Genomic DNA, 26,223 nt, shown 5'->3' on the forward strand with positions numbered 1-26,223 from the left:
TATTATTAATAGATATGCTTAGAATGTGTTTTATATTGAAAAACTTTATTTGTGGGGGGAAAAAAATACAACATGTGGTTGGAAATGGGGTCTGCAGACGGACCAGTCAACCCTGACTTCAGTTCCCTGTCATTAAAGTCGGACCTGTGAGCTACAGACAAGACTGTTTTCCTTTAATGTCCCCTCCCGCATTTAATCCTGCTGTAAAGCCCACTGTGAATCCAGGTTCAGACATCAATTACCCCCCTCAGCCCCACCTCCAACCCCTGTGTGCGAACCGCTTGCCCTCGGTTCAAAGCAGAGACCCGAGGCCAGGAAACCGAGGCGGCCTCCTCTGCTCCAATTTCAGTTCTTCAGAAGTAAACATGATTTACAGTTGTGACTCAAATTTGGGACTTTTCCAATTTAAAACCTGATTGTATTTTGACTTGGAGCCATCATATTTTTTAAACAGAACAGCAACCGAACTGTTTTACCTCTAAATACTTAATCAAAAATGTATTTCTCTGTAACCGTGGAAAGTTTTTACCCTGGTTCCAGTGAATCACGTCCACATTCAATAAAATGCATGCAAACGCCAACGGCAAAGTTTTCTACTGACAGCTTTTATTGTTACACAATATGTGAACATCATATCTACAAAACCATGGGTAAAAAAATTATAAATTCCTTGTTAGAGTCCACCGTCTGTTTTATTTCGATGTCCTTGTTTTTGGGGGGGTTTAAAGTCTGAAAAACACTGATCCACAATCTCATCCCGGGTACGGTTCGAAGCGTGGGGTTACCACGGTGACATCATCTGGTGGCTTTGCCGTTTTCATGAACATCCATCCTGTAAAGAAGGAAAATGTCAAGACTGAGACATATATAGTAAAATCATGTTTAAGTTGTAAAAACATCGGACATATTGTACGAATGATTGACATCTCCCAGTAACACACCCGTTCTCATCTTTCAGTTGCTGGTACAGCTCGAACTTGTTGTTGACGGAGCTCACTCGTCCGACAAACTCTTGGTGCTTCCTGGAATTGGCTGTGGTGATGCGATTGGTCCACATGGTGAGGAGCGAGACCGGACCTGCAGCGACACAAGAACAGATCATAAACTTGAAGTTGGGACTCAGTGGCGTCGCGATGGGTGATTACAACATGTTACTATCGTCAGTAAAAACTGTGATTTCAGAAGCTATTAGATATATATTAGCTAATATGATGTTATTGATTTTTCACTGTGTCTCAGAAGATCTCGACTGATCTAATGTACAGGATACTTTAAGGTTGTTGACTGTGCTGAAGCGTGAGAGTCTGATGAGCTTTGATACCTTTTGCTCGCTCCGGAGGCTGAACCTCTTCTGTCATCAGTCGTGGTTTCTTGTTGAGCGGCTCTGGCGAGTCGGGGGAATCCTTGATCACCTCGGACTCCGGCTCCTCTTTTTCTAACAAACCCTTTAGCCTTAAAAGTACAAAACAAAATATTAGAAAGCCACGAAAAAACTTCAACAACTGTTCTTCTTCTTGTCATCTTTGATTAATATTTCCATGTATATGTAATCGAGTTTATTACCTCTCTGACTCCTGCCAGGTTTTGTCCTCCGGTTCCTTGCTGCCATTTTTCTCTGTCCTGTCTTCCCTGTCCTCCCTCTTCCTCCCCCTCTTCTTTCTCTCCTCCTCCTCGGGCGGTTTGCTGCGGCAGGCGATGATGCAGTCCAGAACCCGCTGGTGTCTGTCGGTGGCTCCGGCGTGAGTCTTCACCAAAGTTTCCAGCTCGTTCCACATTATACGGTACTGTTCATCTCTGGAAAGGATAATAGAAAATCAGTCGACCCTGCTGATGGTTTATTTTCATAAACTGGGACGTTGTGGCTCATTTCTGCTTGTTACCAAATCATGGAGGGTTTTATTTTATTTAAATAAATACCTCTTGGGGCCTTTGCCTCTGGATCCCACAGTGGAAATAGGAAGTGGGTCGTTCTTCCTCTCCATGTCGACCAGGTTGTAAACCGTCTTCTGACAGGTCAGAACGTCCTCCTCAGTCAGAGTCTCCTTCACTATCAGGTTGGCAAGAGGCACCACCTAGTGGAGAAATGCAGAAAGACACAAAGACTGAGCTGGTGGACCAGAATGGAAAATTCTCAGAAGAAAACCAGGCAGATTATATTTATGACAAGCCACAAAATATTTTCACATGCTACTTACGGCCTGCATGTTAAAGATGGTGGTCTGGGAGATGATCATTGGCCAGTACCGAGTGTAACGCTCCAGCTGCGCCTTAGCCCTCTCAGCTGGCAGCTTGCCCGCAGTATTGTGGGAAGCCTCTGACACTGGAGTCAGCCGGTTCTCCCTCATGAATTCTCCAAAGTCCTGAGTGAGACAAAATAAAGTAACAATCGGAACCATTTTGGTACTTGTTGCATCTTCACGGTGCGCTTTGAGCTGCACTCACTGTGATCCTGTAGTCTGTCACTCGGCCTCCACAGCCCTCGCTGATGGAGGGCGGGTCCTCCAGGGTGGAGCGGTTGCTGTTGAGCACGTGCAGAAAGATCTCGCCGCCGTGGCTGCTGAGCATGTGGCTGATGACCTTTGACCCCGACTTCCTGGGCTGCTCCAGAAGCACCGACCGACCTGCGGTTGGTAAGAGAAGTTGTCGCCAAACAATACGTGAGAAGATCAGTTGAGATCGAAGGAAATGTTGGTGGTTACAGGGAAGATGATAAAACAATTGGTAAATCTTAATCATTGACTTGATTTGAACAAATACAGATTAAAGCGTTTATCCATTTTACCGTTCAGGAGAAAATTAGTCAAACATGACGACGGTCGACTGTTCACGTCTGTGGGGGAGATGCGATACGCTCCAGTGCAGTAATGTAGTTCTGAGGTGGAAAAAAGTTCAAACAACTAAATCAGACATCTTTCATTACAGTTGGGTCAACAGATAACTGCCTTTCCTGAGCAATACACTCTACCTGTCTGAAATCCTAGACAACAAACCTATTAAACATTTTCATAAAGTTCAATAATTACTAACAAAGGGAAATTAAGCTGGCCGTGCCCACCTATGCTGTTGGTTCTTGGAGTGCACCATTTCAGAGTCACCGTCTCTTTGAGTCCATTTTCTCGAGTGCTGCTTCCAGCCATGTGCAAGTCTCCTGCACGGTGAAAAGACAAAATGTGAACTGTTAAATCCTGATTTATAAACGAGTGACTTTCAAACATATTGCACAAATAAAAACACAGGATGTTGTACAGAAGCCGCAGACTTGTTTCTCAATTTATAGAGCAACGTTCTTTGCCTATGAAAATGTCGATACCTGCTTTACTCATATTTCCTATTTCAACAATACCCACCACTTTTAAAAAACTCCAGGTGAGCGTCTTTGTGATGCAGGAGCTCGACATCGTAATTGGCTGACGTGTTGGCGTGCTGCTCTTCCTGTCCATCCACAGAGACAACGACAAATACAGGTCAGCGTGGATGTGCAAACTCCCACACACACAGACACACACACACACACACAAATGCACAAACACACACACAAATGCACAAACACACACACTGCTGATTTCATGTTCCAAGGGATAAATGATGATGGGCAAATTAAAAGGAAAATGTTCACTTGCTGGATAACTCAAGCAGGCTTTCTCTTATCTACCTAAGAGACTCGTTTTTTAATGTAAACACACTTAAAGTCCCACAATACATAGCTTCTATTGAGCCTAGACTTGTTTGACAATTTACCAAAACACAGGTGTATACATTTGGCCCAAACACGGCCTGGAAACTACTAATCTAAAAAAACAAACAACAAATTTGGCTTTTAATTTGAATTTTGCTACGCTTTGGAAATAACTTGTAGTTTTAAGACTACATCAGGTGGAATCATGTTTTAACATTTAGATAATGGTCAGGGTTCAAAAACTATTAATCAAGACAGCACAATGGAGCACACAAAGACACTAAGGGGAGAGTGAGTGGGAACTGATGAGGGGAACAACGACCTGGGTAAAGTTGGGATAAGTTTTAAAAAGGTGAAAACACCTGACAGACACTAACAGTATTTTAACTCAGAAGAGGCAATGCTGGTCTCAGATGTCTCGACTTGAAGGCAACGTTAATAATAATATTCTGCTTTTTTTTTTAAATCATTACCTCAACACAACCAAAAATAATGCATTTCTCAGAAACATTTGAATTCTTTTAAAAATAATTGAGTTATTACATAATTTAATAATAAAACAATGTGAGAAGACTTTGTATTTTTCCAGCAAACCCCATTTGAAACCCCAATTGTCCACATGAGACCAGAGTTGCCTGTCCTTCACTGGAGCCTCACCAGCTCAACTGCAGACATCACAATAAACTGAACCCGTTTGCCACAGTAGAGCTCAAAAATACATACTGTACACTACATGGTGTCAACTCTGCCCCTTCCTCACTTGCATGTGTGTGTGGTAAGAGTACTAACCTGTTCGCAAACATTTAATGTGGGCTAGCAAAACAGAAAATACAGCATGAAACCAGCAGCAGGTTCACAGTCATATCAACGTGCAGATGAGATAAAACTAAAAGATAAGACCGTAAAGTTTCATGAGTCATTAGAGGTGATGAAAGGCTTAAAAAACATAAGAGGTTAAGCAAGCACAAAGAAAACGTGTGAGGGCGGTGAGAGAAGAGGCAAAATAAGAAAAAGCAAAGCAATCGTCAAGTAAAGAGTGGGAATGGTGAAATGCATTCTGGACATGACAAGGTTATACTAGAGAAAGAAAAAAAATATATGTTGAAATGTGTGTGAGTTTATTTTTAGGATGAGGTATGTGCAAAGCCAGACGACAGGGCAGGGCGGCCCTTACCTTCATGGGGATGTTTGTTATGGTGGTCGAGGCCAAGTCATAGTGCTGCTGGACCAGAATGTTGAGTTTGGTGGCGAGGTGCCGCCCAGCACGGACACTGTGAACCTCACTAGTGAGCAGGGGAGAGATCTGGGACAGAAGACAAATAACAGCTGTGACTTGGATCCATTGGGTTTGGTGGGATGTTCAAAATCCCCAATATGTGAATTTTATTATCTGGCTCTTCAAAAATCGTTAGCACCCACCTCTTTCTTAATTCGGTCAGACACCAGCGTGTCTTCACCCTGTGGGTGGATGTGAACTAAAACCAGATCACACTTCTGAATGGCCATGAGCCTGAAACACACAACTGTGAGTTAGAAATAGGAAAACAAATCTGTCACTCTGACTTTAGTATCAGAGTTTAATCAATATCACATTTCAATTAAATTTCTTTCTATTCCAGCTTCATTCAAAGCAGATTAATTTGAAAAAAACAGGGAGACGTTTCTTTGAACGTTATCTGATACTGACCTGTCTGAACCTGCCGCCAGCTTGTTTTGTTCTAAGATCGTCTCCTGGATGCAGTCTTCCAGCATGCGCACGTGAGTATCGCTGTATGATGAAACACAAACGGAGCAATATATTGGCACAGTCCTCAAGAATATAGTGTATTATATGGGCTTGCTTGATAAAAATCAAGTAATGTGATAAATCATGTCCTGGAGATAAGGCCGAATATACACACAAATACAAAAAAGGGACAATACAACATCCCCTAGTTGTTTCTGTTGATTTCGGGCATGTTAACCACAGTGTTTACCTTTTAGCGTTGGTTAGGCAGATAATCCGGCCCCTGTTGGCCACTCTCTCAGCCGTGTCCATGAGAGAGGTACGCCTCTCGTGCTGCAACTCCGTGATCTTGCACAACGACTCCACCGCAGAAACCAGCCCATGCAGGATGCTGCAACACTCCGGGTCCTCGCGTGGGTTAGGTGGCCCAACAGCTGCCAAAGCTGACATGAGCTGCAAGAGAGAGAAAGTACGTAATCGTGCAAATTCTGAAGAAAAGAAATACAGTCACTGATGTTTTTTTAAGAATGTTGCACTTCTCTAAAATCTACAGCTGCGGAAGACACAGCAAGTACAACTACAGTATGATGGTTTATTGAGTTTTAACAGACGGATGTTTACCTCATGAGTGCTCTGATTCTCCTGCCTCCAGGTGTTCAATATGTGAAACTCTGAATCACTCACAATGTAATTGATCTGTGGAAATAAAGAGGTGGCACAAACTGTTAACGGCTTTGGTATGGATGACATTTAAGATAAAAAAAACAAAACAAACTTTGAAAAGTGACTCACCAGTTTGTCCGTTGGATAAACATCATAGAGAATGCGACAGTACTCCATGGAGCACTCCACAGCACACGTCCACAGGGACTTGGACACGGGGGCCAAAGGAATCACCCCCTGGGCCCGACTCTTTGTCAGCACGTCACACTCCACCTGCTGACGACTGGACTCGGACATGTAGGGACAGTGGTCCACCACGAAGACCGTCTTGTGGGCCACTGAGAACATCTTCATCTTGACAATCTGCAGTATGAGCCGACCTGTAAGCACAGTGAAGAAAATACAGACCAATGTTGAGCTTTTTAAGAATTTTCTTGCAGTATTTAAACAGTTAACTTAACTTACTGGTACAATGACTATAAATAATGAAATGTCACATAAGATAATCCTTTATTAGCCCAAAGTCAACAAGGAAAGTTGCTTTGTTGCAGCAGCAAAGAGGACAATCAGAAATATTGAATAGAATATAATGCTTATACTGTCATTGTACAACTGAATTTGCTGCACATCTACAAAACATAATAACTTAAATTATATATGTATATTCACACATACAGTAGAATAAAATAGACATCAGTAAAAGTAATAAATGAGTAAACATGCAATATAAAAGTAAGTAAATATAAACAATAGTAATACTATGTAGAGTGTAAGCATAATATGTTCATAAAATCTGAGCATGGTATATATACACAGTGTAACAGGGATGCACATTAGTTATTGAATTGCACAGTTACATGAGTTTTAATAATGAATAAATACATGTACACAGCTGATATAAACAATAACTAGACCATGGTCAGTGTGAACTAAATAGTATGTTATACACTGGTTGTCTTAGTCTACATTGAATATATGAACATTTCTGAATACCCCCCGTCGATCAGAAGATGTCAACTCACCTGAGGGAAAAACCTTGAACGCCTCTCGAGCAGGAAACGACCTGAATTCACTCAAACCTGAGTTTTCCCCCTTTTGTCTTCGGTTTTAATGAATAAACTAAAAGTCTGGTAAACAGACGAGGCGCATTTTTTCCGCCGCTTTCTCCAGATGCTACGGTAGCATGTCCGCGCACAGCTTTAGCCTGTTAGCTAACACTGGGCGGAATCATTTGTCTGCTGATTCACGTTCATTGCCGGCGACACGAATATTCACCCATCGTGTCGTCGGGGTGACGCTGAGCTGAGTGTTTGTTATTCGATCCACTTATAGGTAACAACTAACTGATTATGTTGACATACTCGGAATAACTAAGTAACAATACACTGGTGATCGTAGCAGGTTTGTTGTTAACGGAAATATGAGCGATGGTGGCCCGTCGCCGTTTTCCTTCCCCAGTCGCCGGGCCGCGCTGTTTGAAGGTTCCTACCCCGCATCAAGCTTCGTGTTCGGCAGATTTAACTCCGGATTGTTTTACTCTTTTTACTAAATCAACTCAAACTAAGCCTGAGTTTGATCTTGTGTTTACAGCTGAAGGTCCAAACTCCTCTGTGTCCTCCTCCATCACCACTGGAGGAGGACTTGAGGGACTAATCAAACCTATGGACCATGTAGATCAATACCAAAGGAATATTAATAAATAGGTGCCTGTAGACACATGCCAAGTCGCATCTCGACATAATGTTTAATGTAAACATGAATTCAGTTATAAGTTGAATATGTAGTTTAACTGGATAAACAGCTGTGTAGGTGTTCCTAATAAAGTGCTCAGTGAGTGCAGATGTTCCAGATATTTAATTTTTTATCAAAAACAACATCAACACACTCTTCTCCTCCTCCTCTTCCTCCTCCATTTGTTCTTTTCCTCCTCTTCTTCTCCTCCTCCTCCTCCTCCTCTTCTTCCTCCATTTGTTCTGTTCCTCCTCTTCTTCTCCTCTTCTTCCTCCTCCTCCTCCTCCTCTTCCTCCTCCTACATTCTATTCTTCTTCCTCCTCTTCTCCTCCTCCTCCTACTTCTCTTCTTCCTCCTCCTCCTCCTCCTCTTCTTCTTCTTCTCCTCTTCCTCCTCTTCCTCCTCTTCTTCTCCTCTTCTTCTCCTCTTCCTCCTCCCACTTCTCTTCTTCCTCCTCTTCTCCTCCTCCTCCTACTTCTCTTCTTCCTCCTCCTCCTCTTCTTCTCCTCTTCCTCCTCTTCTTCTCCTCTTCTTCTCCTCTTCCTCCTCCCACTTCTCTTCTTCCTCCTCCTCTTCTCCTCCTCCTCCTACTTCTCTTCTTCCTCCTCCTCTTCCTCCTCCTTCTCTTCTTCCTCCTCCTCCTCTTCTTCTCCTCTTCCTCCTCTTCCTCCTCTTCTTCTCCTCTTCCTCCTCCCACTTCTCTTCTTCCTCCTCCTCCTTCTCTTCTTCCTCCTCCCCTCTCTCCTCCTCCTCTCCCTCCTCCTCCTCCGGGTCAGCCCCACCCTGTTTTTTTGTCTCAAGTCAGAACCTGAAGAAACTTTATGAATCGACGTTGAGAAATAAAGTGACAATGAGCGAGGGACGGGGCTGCGCGTCAAACCCACTGGATTAACACACACACACACACACACACACAGATCTGCTGGGGACATTCTTCTACATGTTCGATTCCCTGTGATGTGAACCATGACGATGGGTGAAAACGAGATTCTGGAGATGGACTCGCTGTCTGACACGGAGGAGCCGGACGGAGACCCGGAGTTTGACATGATAGAGGAGGACATCGGTGAGAGAAGCGCAAAAGTGTGTGCGTGTGTTTGTGTGGGTGTTTGTGTGTGTGTGTGTGTTTGTGTCTGTGTGTGTGTTTGTGTGGGTGGGTGTTTGTGTGTGTGTGTGTGGGTGTTTGTGTGTGTGTGGGTGGGTGTTTATGTGTGTGTGTGTGTGTTTGTGTGTGTGTTTGTGTGTGTGTGTGTATCCTGTGTATCTTCTGGAGTTACACATGTGTACATGGACAACTAGACTTGCTTTTAAGTATGCATGTATACTAATACATGCATATATAGTACAGGTATACAGTGGTGTAGTAGTATAACAGTATATGAGCAGTTTAAGCTGCTTTTCAATGCAGAACCAGATTCTAACTACTTATTGTATTGTTGTTATTGTGTAGTGTAATGTAGTCTAACTGCAACTGACTCAAAAATCCGTATCCTCAAAATGATAGATACTGTATATTTCAAAGTAAGTAGTGCAATACTTTCCTAGAGAAAACAAAATAAACAAAATAAAAGTTCATGCTACTTAATATAACTTGAGTAAATGTGGATGATTATGGTCTCTACGGGCTTTAAATGTGACACCCATCAAATCTGTGAAGATTTGAAGTCGTCCTCCTCGTGGTATCTCTAAAGGTTGTGCATGTGTACTTAGTTTATAGTCCACAGACAGTAGATGAGTATCTAAAGCTGCTTTTTAATGCAGAATCCTATTATAACTAATGATGGATTGTGTAATCTAACTGCAACACACTCTACAAGATGACCATATGTATTATATGCAAAATATTATCCTCAAAGTGATAGATACTGTGCATTTCAAATAAACTTCATGAAACGTCATGAAGTAGAAAATTAAAACACTCAACCAAAGTTCACATTACTTATTATTACAAGAGTAGAATTTGCATCGCTGTCAAATCTGTTTATTTAAAAGAAACAATAATGTGACGTTTATTGTGATAATTATCAATATTAACTGATATGAACGTTTTTATCTTGATGTAATTTTTGTCCTTCCAGCCCTATGGTATCTTAAGGGGTTGAGTATTTAATTTTCTATTCCTACATTTCAGAGGGAGTTAGTAGTGTTTTCACTCCAGTGGATTTATTACCTCTGCTAAGAAGGTTGTGTTTTCACCCCTGTTTGTTTGTCTATTGGTGGGTTTGTGTGCTTTTTGTTTACCACAAATCTTGGTGGAAGGGTGTGGTGTGGGTTTGGGACAATCACATCCGATTTGGATCCAGATCCAGGTGTTTTGTTCAACTCCTTTCCACATTTTCACAGTTTCCTAGAGAGTAATTCATGGATCTTGATAAGAAAAGAACCTGACATATTTAGGGAACGGATATTTACAAGTGTGTGTAATTTAGTGCAGCTTGATTGAATTGAAGGAGACTGTTGGTCCTTGGTGGAGACATGAGCTCTACTGAGTTTCATTACAGTTTGAAACGTGCAGTTTATATTCCTGTGAGGATTAAACATTTGCATGAAATACATATCCTACTGTATGATCATTATATGTAGTATGTTGCGGTTAAATCAAATTACATGTGTAACGTAAGATAATGCTCATATACTGGATATAATAATCTATAATAAACCACAAACCTGCAGCAGACTCCTACCCACACATGCAAGTTTAACCTACAACAACATAGCACATATAGATTTGGAATTATATCAGTTGTTTTGACTTATTAAATTGGGTCTTTCAAAAAGGCCAAGCACAGAAATGTCTTACGTCGATGAGAAGAACATGTGACCACACAAACCTGCAGTGAAAAATATCCTAGAGCTCCGGCTTTCTTATTACATTTGAAGAAGAGTCGTCAAAGTTCAACTCCAGTACGAGTTCTGATTCGAGGGCCACGAGTGACATCTCATTACCAAAGCTTCATCCTGCTCCTCAGTTCATGTCTGATCCTCAGCTCTCAGCTCATAAAGAATCAGAAACAGTGCACGTTAATTAAACATTGAACCGAACACAACACTGTGTAATTGGCTCCAGGGCCCCGGGCACATGTCCACTTTGTCCATGTGGTAATTCATCATTTGACCATAACACTGACATAACCCACTTTTCTGCCTCTGCTCTATCTTTTGCCTCCTGTACATTCTGTGTCGTTGCTTCTTTTACTAACGTCATCGTTTTCTTTCACAACAACAAACACCGTTTCCACCACCAGGAAAACACTTGTTCCTCTGTGTTGTTTATCCTTTTAAAGGTTAAATAAATCAGAAGTAGGTGATTAAATAAACTGAGCTGTGAGTGCTGGAGTCTGAGCACTGGCCTCCGTGCTCGATACCCGTGTTACAGAGCGGCTGTGCTTAACAACTGCGGGGGTGTGGTGCTCACATTTTTCACATGGCACGAGCTTACGCCACAGTTTCCACAGAATTGATATCAGTTCTTAATCGTCGGTTAATCAAACTCCACAACACATGTTAAATTCCTCTTTGTTTTTATAGATGTGGCGTTGCCGTTGAACTCGTCGCATTCCTCCTGCGTTCTTTTGTTCTTGCATTCCTCACAGCTGAAGCAACATCTTCACTCTGTGTGTTGAAGCTGCCTCTTACATTACAGCGTGTCCCAGTGTCAGTAGTTGCCTGTGTATTTTGAAGCAAACACGTCTCGGTGTGTTCGCTCCTTCGTGTCTGTCTCCTCGGAGCGACTTCCTTTCTGATGTTGCAACTCGTGTCTTTTTCACTCACCGACTAATGCTCCTTTGGGTTCACGTTAATAGTTGTGAGGGAAACGGAAAAGGTCCTGATCAGGTGGAAATCCCCGCCGCTTTTCACACTGGACCACAGAGGGCACTGCTAAAATGCACTCTGCCTAATGGGGCCCGATGAATTATAGATGTTTACACTTTGCGGCAACAATAATAAAGAAAAGTGGCTCGAACAATACTTATATTTAATGGTATGCTCAATGAAAATTCCAGATGGAACTCTTTTTTCGCAAAGCAGGAAATTCCTCGACTTAGAGAATCCTTCCAAGAAAAATAAACAGGACAGTGAACCTAATCTCTGTCTTTGCACAGACCTGACAGTTGTATATCTCATATTATATCTCACTTTTCTATTGACCACTCAAACACTACAAGCCAAATGCATTCACACACACATTCATACATGGCACTTTTTCTATCACACACCATACACACACTGTTGGTACAACCAGGGCCAAGCCACACCCAATGCCCCCCCCCCCCCCCCCCCCTTTACTCATATTAACTGCTTCACCACAACCTCTGCTGGAAGCTTTGTTCAGTGGAAATGTCTGACCTGTGATACTGTTTGCAAAAATGCAAATCATACAATTCCAGGCAGCGTCTGTTATGACTAATTCAGAGACCTCAGTGTTTTTTTCTGAGCCAGAGGAAGACACCACAATGGAGTTTTACCAACTGTCATAAAATGCCCCCATGTTAGTTTCAGAAAAGAATTTCCTGTCAGAGGGCATGAGGGACACTTGGCTGCGAGTGGCCTTAAACTTGACATGTTTGAATGTGAGCTCCGAGTTCAAATAGGACGTGTTTGATGCACCGTAACGCTGCGAAAAAGACAAATGTACAGAATCAAGTTCTTTGTGTTTGTGTTGTGTTTTGCGTGTGTTGTTGTGAAGGATGTTTCTCTTCAGAGGAAGTGAGGGTGAGTGGGTTGTGTGGCAAGAGAGCAGATTTTTATCAGTGCCAGCACGTGTTTTTTTTTCAAAAGCATCAAACCTACTGTCTCGATTTAGGTCACAGCCAGAGGTTTGGAAATAGTGTTGGGATGGCTTCAATGACTCAGGAGCTGCAGTTTTTATTCACATTACAGATCAAAGTTTTGAAATTCGAAAAAAGAAAGTCTAGGAACTTTACCATCCAATCAACAACTTAAACACTTTTTATTCCTTAGTATTGCAAACACTTGAGAATAAATCCGGCCTGTTGCTCAAAATCCTTTGTACTTTCTGTTTGAACAATCCTAACAGAAAGTACTTGCGCTGGGAGGTGCCAGCGCAAAGCGGACAAACTAATATGTCACTCAACAACACAAGTAACTTCCATCGTCTCGAACCCAAACCAAAGCAACACTGATCAAACTACACAGACGTTCATTTTGTGTGAACGCTCCCAAAGTTGGCCAAATGAGAGCTTCTCAGGTGGGCTCTCTCTTTTATTCACAAACACAAATGCTGTTTTTTTTTTTATTATACGTAATCCTGTTAATTGAGAAAAACAGAACAGAGCAGTTTTTTGTCAATTGAATACACTTCTGTATGTGATAAGGTGAAGACAGACTCCTGAACCTCCTGACAGAGGGACAACAGTTGAGCTGGGTAGGACACTTTGTGAAGGGGAAGTCAAATAAGTTCAGTTTCCCGTGGTGTTACTATGGCTGCAGTTTTGAAAACAGCATCTGTCTTTGGTTAGTTTCCTCATCGTGTTCCACTTCAAATGGAAATATTACAGCACTTTCCATATTGGATGATGTAGCATCTGTCTTGCTGCTCCCACAGTGTAATGCTGCGAGGACGGTTGTTTTAGTGTGGATGTGGTCGGTGGAGTGAATCCTCAACACTGCAGTGGTCAGGGTTCGGACTGCAGGAGGTGGGGTGCTGTCTCTTTGTTTTGTTCCCAGGGAGGAGTGTAGCATTGTGGTGAGCGGGCCACTGTCTGCAAGCAATTAAAAAGCAGCCAGAACAACAAGATGTGGAGGGAAACAGGCCTGTAACAGCAGAGTCACTGGTTCAGTCCTTCAGGCTGTTTTGAAAATGAGTAACAGGCTGCTCTGCCTCAGTGAGCAGGGGGAACACTAAAGGTCCAAAGTGTAGGATTCACAGGGGTCAGCAGGAATGTAAAATATTAATCATAATGAAGTTCTTATTCGTCATAGACTGTGTGAAAACATGGACGACATGACAGCTCCCCAGAAGTGAAGCCAAATCCTCTTGATCCCCCTGGTGGCTGACTGCAGTATAGGTCATAAACCCCACCGCCCCCATATTAGTGGATGGAACTTGAGCCCCATTAAAGGCAAACCACAGGTTAAATGACGGATGATTGGTCGAGAGTGTGTAGCCGCGTGACCTCTGTAGGACAGCTCCAGAACACTATCACTACTGTGCAAGTGCAAGATGGTGGCACCCCTATCCGAGATATTTAAGCTTCATTTTTGTGCAACAGGAGGAAGTGGAGACAATTCATCCAGTTTTATATTGAGTCTATGATTTCTACAAACACTGGCTTCACTTCAGAGAAAGTCTTTTAACATGTGTTGTTATCTGAAGGCCACTGTAGTTGGTTGCAATCTGCAACTTCTTCCATTAGATGCCACTAAATCCCACTAAAGCGCTAAAATAGTAGTGGTCAGTTTCAGGTCAGAGAGATGCACAGCTTCAGCTGAACTGCAGTTAAGTGGCACTTAAACTCAGTGTCGGATGATGTAACCTTATAAGGTGTGTTCCACACAGATGATTCCGAGAAGAGACACATAATTATAATGTGCTTTTCAGAAAACGATAGCTCGGGTCATTTGTTTCAGCAGCTCGTATAGAATTAGAAATACAACTGGTGTGTTTTATCATTTATACTCCAATGTGTGTGTCATTTTACATGAAGATATTTATTGATTTATCTGTGAGATCAAGTGGACAATATTAACCTGTTGTTACTATTAATTATCAGGCTCTGGTTTTGGGTTCATTTTATTGTCATCATGTCTGTTTACTCACTTCTGTGTCTCATCTGTTTCTCTTTTTCAGTTTATCCTGAGGAGTTTTTACCAACGTATCATTCGATTAAAGAAGGATCCAGAGTCACCAAAACACAACTGGTGAGTTATTGATTGCTGTAATTAAAGTTGTCATAGAAACCAGGGGTCGCTTGTGTCTTACAAATATCATGAACCTTTATTTTTATACTGTAAATGTCAGTTATAGTGAGGTTACTGCTCCATGAGGCGCAGCTGTCAAATGACTGCAGAAAACAAAGCGCAATATAATATGCAAATAAAGTCATGTATGTGCCTGTAAGGACTTTTATTAATGCTCAGAGGAGAGAGAGAGACAGAGAGAGAGACAGAGAGAGAGAAAGAGAGACAGAGAGAGAGAAAGAGAGAGACAAAGAGAGAGACAGAGAGAGAGAAAGAGAGATAGAGAGAGAGAAAGAGAGAGACAGAGAGAGAGATAGAGAGAGAGAAAGAGAGAGACAAAGGGCGTTGCTCTGTTTGTTGACTTCCCATTTCACCTGCATGGCCCACATCACATCACAGGTGGAATGGGCTGGTCAAGGTCGGTATTTAAATCCCCGTGCACGGTCTTTCCTGCACACTGGCCCCTCACTCCTCCCTCCGCTCAACATGTACGACATCATGGAGGAGGAGGTGTACGAGTTCCAGGCTGCAGATTTGTCTGACGAGACCGTTTTCTGTCCCCAGACGGAGTTCAACGACAAACCCGACTCCTTGTTCTTCAACGATGGCGTGCGGCGCATCGATTTCATCCTGGTGTACGAGGACGAGGACAAGAAGGAGTTCGAGAAGAGGCACACGTTCCAGAGACGCAAGGTGGGTCTGGCTCGATGCTGTATGTCATGTTAAACCTGCAGGTGTTTTTAAATGTTACAAGTCGTGCTCCTACCAAAATCTATCAGAATTCATCTTTTTTTTTAAAACTTTATTTAGAATTAAATACAAATTTCATCCAAAATAACTTGCTCACTCTTCATTTCAGTATTTTTTTTATTTGCTAGCTGATGTACAGTAGAGATATGATGGGACTTGTGGGGAGAGAGTGGCGGTGGGAATAAACGTTCACAGTCGGACTCAAACCACGGATGTGAGATAATGTAGTCAAAGCTTCAAATCCCTGGGACACTGAAAAACCACAATAAAACAATAATTACTATTAATTATTGAATCTTAAATGTTGAGTTTTTAGATACAGATTTAGCAGCAAATAGTTTTATATATTTTTAAGAATTTAATAATGGAAATAATACTTTTTTTCAATAGTTCCGTGTAATTCTCTCACTGTTAAAATTAATTATGACTTGAATTAAACATGATTTCCTGTATCTGCTTTACTATGCATACAAACTGTATTTACTCTTGACTATTTGTTCAGGGTGTTTTTATTCAGCGCGACGCTCAAAGACCTTTTGTTATCCAGGAAATTGAACCTTGTTTGTTATCTAGTGCATTTGTCCTGTACTCAACACACATATCAGCTAGGATGTGAAAAGTAAAGCTACTGGTTAGAGCTCAAATCTTATATTAACAAATCTATTTATCTATCTAAATCTATCTATTTAACATTCCAGGCATTTTCTTTTTTAACAATGGACAAATATAAGTGTCAGAAATCCATACAGGGATTAACGTGCACAGACAAAGAACAATGAGACATGAGCTGACATCCACAGGTGTGTTGTTTGTTGCTACCTGCGTCTTTCACAATAGGTTCACGGTGATGTGCAATACAACGCTTTGGAAATACTGTTGATCCCCAGACCTCAGTTACCTGCAGTGTTGCAACTGAAATGCAGACGGAGTCGTGTGGGGGCTGAAAATCGTAATTCCTCGATTCGTTAATATAAAAGTAGGGAAAAGAAAGAGGAAGTGGGTGAAGAGAGATGATGTACAAACTGTAAAAGAACGAGCGGGAGAGAGTCAGAGCCTCTTCGCCTCAGATTCTCTGAGACTGAGGCGATCCCTCGTTCACAATCATCATGATCCAAACTAAATCCAGAGGGGGATGAGGAGCGCGGACGTCTCCGCCTGGCACACCCTCCACTCCGTCCGACTCTGTCCTGAAATCTCTCCTGACTGCAGCGCGGGTGTGGTTCAGTTATCATGGAGTTATTTGCCTAAAATCATGCTGAATTTACTGATTGATTTATATTCTGTTGTGTTTGTCTAAATTTCCTCGTGCCTATCGGTGTTTCCTGCTCGTCATGAAAACAGGTTTTGACTGAGACAAACAGCAAATTTGTATTTGAGTTTCACTTCATCAAAGTTTCCTGGAAGGAAGATTATTAATAACCTCAGAATGAATAATGCTATGAGAAAATGTACTAAGAATGATCTCAACTTATCAAAAAGGTTTTCATGAATTGTATGGAGCCATTTTCTCCTTAATATTTTCATATGAACATATCAAATAAATATAAATATGAGACATGCATTCAGTGCTGTGTAGCCTGCTTTAAGGCTGCGTAACAGTGTAAAAGAGGATCCTGGGTTCAGTCATAATAAACCACCAGCTAGATCCTGCTCAGACATGTTGGCTGTATTTTCAGTCATGAGGCTTATGTACAGTGTAAATACTGACTATGCTGTGTGCAAATGGAAACGGAAAATGTCCAAATAAGAGTACTTTACTCTGAAATTGGCTTAAAGCTAATGTAATATTTGAAACAACTTTATCTCCATGTTGTATGTACATGTATTGAGATCAGATACATATAACATGTGCACAGAAATGTTCTGCAGTATGTTGACATTAAACAGGCAAAGTATCAAACATCTGATATAGATGAAAGGAGTATTTGTTAAAGAGGAGTAACTCAATAAAGGTCACCCCCTAAAAAAAAAGCTTTGAATGGATCTGCACAGACAGGGATGTCACGCATTAAACTGCAGATTGAGCCATAATGGACAAAGTGGAGAAGCATTAAAACAAACAGCTCATTGAAACCTTTCTCTGTGTTTTTCTCTGCAGAGGCGACGGGAGTACTTTGAGGCCAGCTTGATGAAGATGGGGGTGGAGCTGGAGGCCACACGTTCTGTGAGTTGTTGTTCAAGCTCTCGTTTCACCTTCCCTTTTTTCCCTCCCTTGGACTAAACTCTTTGTCCTGCAGGTCATAGATGAGAAACTGACGTTCATCAAGGTCCACATGCCGTGGGACGTGCTGTGCACCTACGCCGAGGTCCTGCACATCAAGCTGCCCATCCAGCCCAACGACCTGTCCTCCCACCCCTCGCCGTGGCGCTTCTTCTCCTTCATCACCAAGCACTTCTACCCCAACGAGAAGCTGATCAGCAAGGAGACGGAGTTCTTCACGGCCCCGTTCGAGAAAGACCGCCTGGAGTATTTCTACATAAAGGACCAAGACGTCTTCTTCACTCCGTCCATGAGGAGCAGGATGGCAAGTTGTCCCGTGTTGCTGCTGTTGTAGTCAACTCAGGCTGCATCTTAATGAAGTAATAACTTCTGCAACCAATCGGACGAGAGACACAATCTTGATCTACAGCTTGATTAGATGAACCAATCATTCTTGATCATATTTACTGATTGTGGTATAAACAGCATGTGCAGTGTATTCATCAACCCTCTGATGCTTTTCATTAGTTCTTTATATTTGGGAATGACATTGGTCTTTGGTTCTCTGGTGTGTCCATCCAGTATTTGTATTTATGCAGTTATTACTGGTTATATAATAGAAGATATTAAAAGATATACAAATACATTTTTTTCAACTTGACCACACATATGTAAATTGTATTTCTTTTTTCAGGCGTATTACATCCTGAGTCGAGCTCCCTATGAAATACGAGGAAATATAAAGAAGTTCGGCATCAGCAAACTGTTGGATGGTGGCGTGTACAAAGCTGCGTATCCCCTCCATGACGCAAGTGGCACCACTTTCTTCTTCTTCCTTAGCGAAATTCAAATCGTTTATATATTTTAAATGCACAGTTCCTTTGAGTTATTTCTCCTTGTGGGTTGTTACAGTCCAGGTTCAACGTCAAGTCCACAGAGCAGGGCTGCCCCAACGAGAGATATCTGCTCTATAAAGAGTGGGCTAATCCCAAAAGCTTCTACAAGATGCAGCCACTCGACCTGATCAGGTGAACGCAGGGTTTTCATGTTCTCCTCACAGAGAAATACTTTCATGAGAGTGTTTGAATTCCAGTAGGTGTCATTTTAAAAACTATTTTTATTTCCCCACAGGAAGTATTACGGAGAGAAGATTGGTATTTACTTTGCCTGGTTGGGTTTCTACACGATCATGCTCGCTCTGGCTGCTGTCGTGGGACTGGGCTGTTTCGTCTTTGGATACAAGACTCAAGAATCCAGCACCTGGAGGTTTGTTTGTTCTTCTTCATCAACATTTTAAAGATGATTTACATTTACTTAACCTCATCATACATTATTATTACAGTCAGTAGAAAGTGTCAACGTTCTTTCAGCACTTTGTCAAATCGTTGGATGGAGTTCACTCGGTTGTCATAGAGATGGCTCCTTTGTCATCATGTGACCAACGTCAAGTGACTAAAGTTCTGCCCTAAAGTCATGTGAGCTGTCTCCATGACAACTAAGCAAACTGTAACCAACTGTGCCAATGATGATGTTGTTGAAAACAGACCAGTAGTGTTTCAGTATTGTTGATGGAAGGATAATTCATTTTGTTATTAAAGTACAACTCCTCCATATTCAAACTGTTTCTATATGTGCTGCACAATCATGTTATTTCTGTACAAATGCTTCGTGTTGACGACTTCACCGTCTTTCTGTTGCTCTGCAGTAAAGAGGTGTGCGACCCTGCGATTGGAGGAAACATAGTGATGTGTCCACAGTGTGACAGGTTCTGCAACTACTGGAGGTTAAACTCCACGTGTGAAGCTTCAAAAGTGAGTGGGAGTTCATGTGGAGAAAAGTTTACAAAACAAAAAATTCTAAATTGAAACTCCTCACCTGTTCTTGCACGATACAGTTACTGGGTTCTTTACATGTTCAAATGTGTGTGGCTGCTGTTCATCTCCAGTGACCCAGCAACAGTCTGGTTCAGAGCTGATTTGCATGTCAGCCTGATGGAACGTTTTTTTTTCTATCTTTTCAGAAACTGTCTATATTTGATAACTTTGGGACCCTGGTGTTTGCAGTTTTCATGTCGATCTGGGGTGAGTTTTATTTAAGAATTACAAGATATTTATTTTAATCTTTTAAAAGCAATCCCGCAGATCAGATTCCTGGTTTAAACCCAAACTGTTTCTATGGCTGTTAATTTGAACTAATCATTATCTTAAAGGCAAAATAATCTTTTTTTACGCACAATTTACTGCACAAGTGAAGATCGAGAAAATACTCTGAATATTGTTTAATTATGTGTGTCATTGTTTCCCTGCTGTTCCGGGGCGCAGTGACGTTATTCCTGGAGTTTTGGAAGCGTTACCAGGCGGAGCTGGAATACCAGTGGGACACTGTGGAGTTTCTGGAGCAGGAGCAGCCGGCTCGCCCCGAGTACGAGGCCAAGTGTATCTATGAGAGGAAAAATCCTGTCACAGGGGTAAAACACTCTCACACACACACACACATGCACAATAATCTCATAGTCAGATATTGTTTTGTGTTTAGAGAACTAAACAAAGAAAACTATGGATTCAAACTGCTTTTTTCAGAAACTATTTTACAATAATGACTTAAAGTTGTGTTGTGTTCTTGTTAAAACTCAGTATTTCATAATTTGTTTGTTTGTGATTTAGGTGAAAGAAAAAGTTCCCTATACGGCCTGTGGACGATGTGTTCGGGTGTCGATAGGAATCGGGACAGTTCTATTCTGGGTAATGTGAATTAATAACAATTTTCCATGAAGTTTCATTGATTAAATATAGAATTTGGTTGTAATCATAGGGAAAATTGTCATTTCTTTAAAATAAAAGGTCCATTTTAAATCAGCGTGAATATAAATGTTACTTATTTGTTATTTGAAACATAACTCTCCATATATATTCTAGTATATATGGTCAATATAATGTCTCTACCTTATTATGTAAAGTGCCTTTAGATGATTTATGTTAAGATTATTGCTTCCTTGTCCTTCAGATTCTGTTGATCCTGGCGTCCATTGCGGCCATCATCGTGTACCGCCTGGCCGTCTTCTTCACCTTCTCCAGCAAATTCAGAAACCAGGACATGAAGGAGCTGGAGCCGCTGAAGGAGTACGTGACGCCTCAGATGGCCACGTCCGTCACAGCCTCGCTCATCAGCTTTGTCGTCATCATGATCCTCAATATTCTCTATGAGCGCGTCGCCATCTGGATCACTAACTTCGGTCAGTCTGACATGTGCCTCTGCTCTGTTTTTACCCGTCTGTGGTTTAATCCTAAACTCTGCATCTCCCACACGACAACAGAACTCCCTCGGACCAAGACGGATTACGAGAACAGCTTAACCCTGAAGATGTTCCTCTTTCAGTTTGTCAACTACTACTCCTCGTGTTTCTACATCGCCTTCGCCAAAGGGAAACACGTCAGCTATCCCGGAAAGCCTGTTTATCTTCTGGGAGAGTACAGGAACGAGGAGGTACTGTTTGTCTATCTGGGTGTTACACGTTTAACCAACTCGATTTATATTCTTGAGTCTTAACCTGAGCCTCGTCCCTGCAGTGTGACCCGGGCGGTTGTTTGATTGAGCTGACGACTCAGCTCTCCATCATCATGAGCGGGAAAGCCATCTGGAACAACATCCAGGAAGTCCTGATGCCGTACGTCGCCACAGTCTTTCTACTTGTATATATAGCAGGCGACAAAAAATACAAAACACAGCGACAACTTACAGATGAAGCACGTTGCTATGACGATAAGCATAAGTTAATTTTCTGATTGCTATGGCAGATTATTAAACCTGTAGTGAAGAAAATGAATTCTCCGATTTTGAGAATTAAATCTTAATATTATGAGGTGAAAGTTGTAATTTAATGAAAAGTCATAATATTTTGAGAATAAGAAAAAAATAATTAAGAAATAAGGAGCATGGAGAATCTGTGGTCACCGGACGATGACACGTAGCCTAAGATTGCAATTTTATTTCAAGACAGATATTCGGAATATTATGAGAATTAAGTCGTAAAAACGTTTTTTTCTCATAATATTTAGATTTTATTCTTGTAATATTATGACTTTATTTGTGTAACATTAAGGTCACTGGTTAACAGGGCTAATCGTACATCGCCGCTCCTTCTTCTGTCTGAGTCACTGTTGTATGATCTCGTCCAACCAACAGGTGGGTGAAGAATTTGATTTCCCGGTACTGCACCCGCGTGGCCTCAGAGAAGGTGGTTCCTCGCTGGGAGCAGGACTACCAGCTCCAGGCCATGCCAAAGCTCGGACTCTTCCATGAATATCTTGAAATGGGTGAGAGGACTTCTTCACTTCCTTCATTTGAACCATTAACGTTCTCAAGCTCAAACTTCACCTCCACTTAACTGTCGCATTGAAAACTACTCGAGCATAAGTATCTAGTTATTTATATCTCTGTTTACATGATCATACCAGTATGTGTGTGTCTTAATTTCTCAGCATGTCTGCCACTATGAGATGGTTGAGAAACCTGGAGAAGGTGTTTTAATGCCACAGTGATCTGGGTGTAGTTGATCCAGGATTCACAAAACCAGTATCTTATCTAGGATCCTGAAACTGGGATTAGTTGTTGCACAAATCATAACCAGGATTCAAGTGTGCATGTAAACACACACAGCTTGTTATTATATGATACTGTTGTTTCTGCAACATGTATTTCCTCATGCACATATAAATGAATTACACCCTATGTAGTAAATTAGTTCGAAGGAACATACGAGGGAATTTATATACACTATTGATTAATTGAAAGTAATTGATCAATATACAAATCCTGGGTAATCAACAGTTATTTCACGTATATCTTTTTCTCTCACAGTCATCCAGTTTGGCTTCGTGACCTTGTTCGTGGCGTCCTTCCCTCTGGCTCCGGTCCTGGCTCTGGTCAACAACCTGTTTGAGATCCGGGTCGACGCCTGGAAAATCACCACGCAGTTTCGCCGCATCATGCCGGAGAAGGCCCAGGATATAGGAGCCTGGCAGCCCATTCTTCAGGGTATCGCCATCTTGGCTGTCGCAACGAATGTGAGTCACCGTTTATACCAAATTATTCGTTTATTAGATACAATTGTAAAAGAAAAAAAGTAGGATCTAAAAAATAAAAATGGCATTAACTCAGTGTTACGATTACTCCTTTCACCACGTGTACTCTGCGTCCTGGTGTCTGTACAGGCCATGATCATCGCCTTCACGTCAGACATGATTCCTCGCCTGGTCTACTACTGGTCCTTCTCTGTGTACCCGTACGGAGATCACTTTAACAACACCATGGAGGGCTACATCAACAGCTCGCTGTCCATATTCAACACCAGCGATTTCTCCAGCTTAAGCAGACCCATCGCAGAGAACAGCTCCACCATCACCACCTGCAGGTACGAAGACTCACCACTCAATCGTCAAATTATAAAGAGAAACCTACATGTCTGAGGTTTAACTCGAAATATCATCTATTTAAAAAAATGTCGGAAATTATGTCTTGAACTATTAAAACAATTTTTACATCGAGATTTAGTTATAAAAGTCTTACATTTTGTAATTCTGTCCAATATTCCACTTAATTTCAAAGATATTATTAATAGTGTTGATATCACGAATTATTTCCTTAATACATATATAACATAACACACTTATATGGATGTAAATAGAGTGAAATTTATGGACAAAATACAAGGTTTTCAAACACAGATGTTTGAAAAGACATTAAAATGTGCTTGTGTGTTTTTTATTTTTAGGTATCGTGATTTCCGTTATCCTCCGGGTCACAACAGACAGTACGAGTACAACATCTACTACTGGCATGTGATCGCAGCAAAAATGGCTTTTATAATTGTTCTAGAGGTCAGTTTAAACATGACAGGATGTTGTCCTGACACAAAAACGTCCTTGAATAAAATGTACATATTTATCTGTATGTATGGCAGCCAATAACTTCATTGGCTGCCAGTTAAATTTATGAAAAATGTTAAGATTCTTGAATGCTTTAAATTATTGCTTAAAACATATTTTATAAGAAAGTCTTTTAATGCTTGATTTTAGTTTAACTTCAACCCCAAATTTTGACTGAAATTCCCTTGAAATTCAATTTTTTTTTATAAATGTGATATCAAAAGCAGCATTGATGTGCTTCATCAAAGAATCATTCATATAATTCAGATTACAGCTCCAACTGCTTTTATGTTTTTCTTATTTTCTTTGTCTTGTTTTGTTCTGTGTGGATTAACTCCCGTGTATTTAATTAAAGCTCATTGATACCTTGTTTAGATAAGGGCCATAGAAATAAAGTTTCATTATTAGTAGTAGTGTAATCTCAATGGAGATGTCTTCTTTTTCCCTCGCAGCACATTGTTTACCTCACCAAGTTCATCCTGTCCTACGTGATCCCGGACATCCCGTACGCTGTCAAAGAGCAGATCAAACGAGAGAAGTACCTGACGCAGGTCATCCTGCACGAGACCAACCTGAAGCTGGTGACCAAGCGTTTGAAACCGCCCAGCGACGACGCTCTCAAGCCAACAGTCACCAAAGGGGATAAGGAGGAGCTCGAACTGGATTTTTGACGTTACTGCTCGGCAAGACCTTTAAATAAGGAACGTACTTTTGTCCCGGAACATGTGCCGCAGCCAGTAGGACAGAGGATGTTTTTTTTAAGGGGCTGTTGGACAATAAGGAGAAACCACTGGGATTGTCTGCTCTTCATCTCTAAACCACTGTCTCACATTTCGGACTCCAGTTTCATCCACGGCACCTTCGTCTGAAACGTGTTAAAGTTTTAAACAATGTGTTTGAAAGCTGTGGAAGTCGGTCGACCCACTGCAACGCTGTCCTAAAATATCAGTATTAATTTACACAAAACACGTTACACCTTTGAAAACAATGTTGAAAATCCACTTGTTTTACACTTACATCCCTGTAGCTAGAACAAAATTGCTGTAGTGATTTGTCGGGAAAAGTCCAAGGGGCCAAACTGACACCCGGCGCTAAGCAACGGCGAGCGTCTTTAATGGCTTTTTTTGTCCAGTGCAGTTGTCACTTTCCCATCCAGTGCCCATGCTGTTTCATGGAGAATGCACTTGCACCAATCTGAGCGTTTTCAGGTGCAGTGTTGGTGCATTGAAGGAGTGGAAAGTGATTATGCTTTTCGCACATAAAAACCTGGTCTGAAGTCAGTGGTGCAGTTTTTCTCTGTTATTTCAAGGGCTCATTATCAAGTGGTTTGAAGTGCTTTGATGATGTGAGGGAAGTCGGACTCTTTATCCACAGGCTCACTTCTACTGTTCTGTCTAGCACTTGTCCCAGTCTTGCACCACATTCTGTAGATCCTGTGGTACAGTTTCCACACACACATCTGCACTAGACTGTGGATACCTCCGTGCCAAGCAAGATTTGTCGGGACCCAACACAAAACTTTGAAATGATTTTCAGGTTCGGGTCACCTGGGCTACTTAATTTGTTTTTACCTGCACACGCCTTTAAACTGGGGAAACATTAGGCTCCTGTTAGGTTCAGACTCAAAAACCGAGTTGGGCTCGGAGAAAAAATTGCGTCCCGAGCCACACTAACCCATACCCACAATGAAAAAAGTCCCAGCCTTTGTAAAAACCCATTAAATGTAAAAAGTGATATACGCAACAGCAAGTAGTCAAGCTAGCGTACAGAGACAATATCTGCTGAAGCCACAAGAGGGCAGTAAATTACAAGATTACGGAAACAGTTCATTTTAGATCCTTTATTGAACAAAACTTTCTGAGAAGCAAATCGAGATTTTGTGCCTGTATCAATCTAAACCTTGACAATCTGCTGGACTGTCTATTCGTCTATAACTCCGCTTGCCGTCCTCGCTCTGAAATTACGCCACTGCAGTGATTCAACCTTCTCCTGTGTCATTGCTGATTTCTTAAGACCGTTACCACTGCTGTGCTACTTTCTGGCCTTTAGATTTGAACAATGCTACTATAAACACCATGTATGTAAACAGTATCATATACCTGCAATACAGTATCTGACGATGCATATGTCTGTTGTTTTAGTGTTTTATACTGTGCCAATAAATTGTTTTATAAAAAGTTTCCCTTGTGTTTCTGAATTGTTACGTTAAAGCCAAACAGTGACAGCAGTCTCCACTGGAGGGCAGCAAAAACAACGTTTCTAACTGCTTGTCAAGTTTTTCTTTTAATTCAAGTCTCACCTCATTTAGGGAGAATCTCTTGAATCTGTGTGATTAGTGCTTTAAACATACTGTGTGTTTTATTTCACTTCAGGAGCCGAGAACAACAACAAGACAACATTAGTGTTTCTTTCAACCTGTGAACGTTAAAGGATTAAACTTTAACAATCAGTGCTGAATGAACCTGAAATTAAAGACTTTCCTATATTTTTCAGGAAGACCACAAAATGTGTGTTTGTACTAAAATACCCAAAATATCTTCATCCTCACACGACCCTGGTGTTTGTCAAGGTAACAGCATAAATATCTTGTTTCCAGTTCATGAACTCCTGATCTCAAGATAAAGGAGATTAA

General features: G+C 41.4%; 2 protein-coding genes across 4 annotated transcripts; one reads left to right on the top strand and one right to left on the bottom strand.

Moving 5' to 3' along the window:
• Positions 1–586: 586 nt before the first annotated feature.
• ints13 (integrator complex subunit 13) lies at positions 587–7,515 on the bottom strand. 2 transcript variants are annotated; one of them, XM_034578794.1, is made up of 18 exons: positions 7,088–7,515; positions 6,195–6,445; positions 6,024–6,098; positions 5,653–5,855; positions 5,364–5,444; positions 5,096–5,186; positions 4,851–4,979; positions 4,466–4,489; positions 3,348–3,432; positions 3,056–3,148; positions 2,783–2,872; positions 2,443–2,621; positions 2,196–2,360; positions 1,918–2,072; positions 1,564–1,794; positions 1,322–1,452; positions 942–1,077; positions 587–832 (listed from the first exon to the last, which is right to left on the bottom strand). In XM_034578794.1, exons 2-18 carry the CDS (start codon positions 6,417–6,419, stop codon positions 796–798), a joined length of 2,130 nt encoding a protein of 709 aa, XP_034434685.1. In that variant the 5' UTR covers positions 6,420–6,445; positions 7,088–7,515; the 3' UTR covers positions 587–795. The 2 variants fall into 2 exon arrangements, with proteins under 2 accessions (XP_034434685.1, XP_034434687.1); XM_034578796.1 differs by lacking the exon at positions 4,466–4,489 and having other exon boundaries at positions 7,088–7,514.
• ano6 (anoctamin 6) lies at positions 3,502–24,571 on the top strand. 2 transcript variants are annotated; one of them, XM_034578792.1, is made up of 21 exons: positions 3,502–3,518; positions 8,690–8,862; positions 14,608–14,678; positions 15,282–15,410; positions 17,566–17,631; positions 17,705–17,992; positions 18,362–18,475; positions 18,580–18,695; positions 18,799–18,933; positions 19,373–19,478; positions 19,688–19,748; positions 19,989–20,134; positions 20,331–20,408; positions 20,671–20,899; positions 20,981–21,150; positions 21,234–21,331; positions 21,850–21,980; positions 22,525–22,730; positions 22,878–23,077; positions 23,438–23,543; positions 24,044–24,262. In XM_034578792.1, the coding sequence occupies exons 2-21, from the start codon at positions 8,763–8,765 to the stop codon at positions 24,260–24,262; spliced, it is 2,769 nt and encodes a 922-aa protein (XP_034434683.1). In that variant the 5' UTR covers positions 3,502–3,518; positions 8,690–8,762. The 2 variants fall into 2 exon arrangements, with proteins under 2 accessions (XP_034434683.1, XP_034434684.1); XM_034578793.1 differs by lacking the exon at positions 3,502–3,518 and having other exon boundaries at positions 8,585–8,862; positions 24,044–24,571.
• The last annotated feature ends 1,652 nt before the right edge of the window (positions 24,572–26,223 follow it).

Source organism: Hippoglossus hippoglossus, chromosome 23 (genome assembly GCF_009819705.1).
Source record: "Hippoglossus hippoglossus isolate fHipHip1 chromosome 23, fHipHip1.pri, whole genome shotgun sequence".
In the NCBI taxonomy this organism is placed as follows: Eukaryota; Metazoa; Chordata; class Actinopteri; order Pleuronectiformes; family Pleuronectidae; genus Hippoglossus; species Hippoglossus hippoglossus.

Bases quoted from the DNA above. Each gene is read 5' to 3' on its own strand.
- ano6 (XM_034578792.1), top strand. From the start codon at position 8,763: ATGACGATGGGTGAAAACGAGATTCTGGAGATGGACTCGCTGTCTGAC. The intron at 18,934-19,372 runs GTTTGTTTGTTC...GTTGCTCTGCAG, and splicing joins CAAGAATCCAGCACCTGGAG to TAAAGAGGTGTGCGACCCTG. The intron at 21,332-21,849 runs GTACGTCGCCAC...TCCAACCAACAG, and splicing joins ATCCAGGAAGTCCTGATGCC to GTGGGTGAAGAATTTGATTT.
- ints13 (XM_034578794.1), bottom strand. From the start codon at position 6,419: ATGAAGATGTTCTCAGTGGCCCACAAGACGGTCTTCGTGGTGGACCAC. The intron at 4,490-4,850 runs GTAAGGGCCGCC...CTGTTTTGCTAG, and splicing joins TAACAAACATCCCCATGAAG to CCCACATTAAATGTTTGCGA. The intron at 3,149-3,347 runs GTGGGTATTGTT...TTCACCGTGCAG, and splicing joins CCTGGAGTTTTTTAAAAGTG to GAGACTTGCACATGGCTGGA.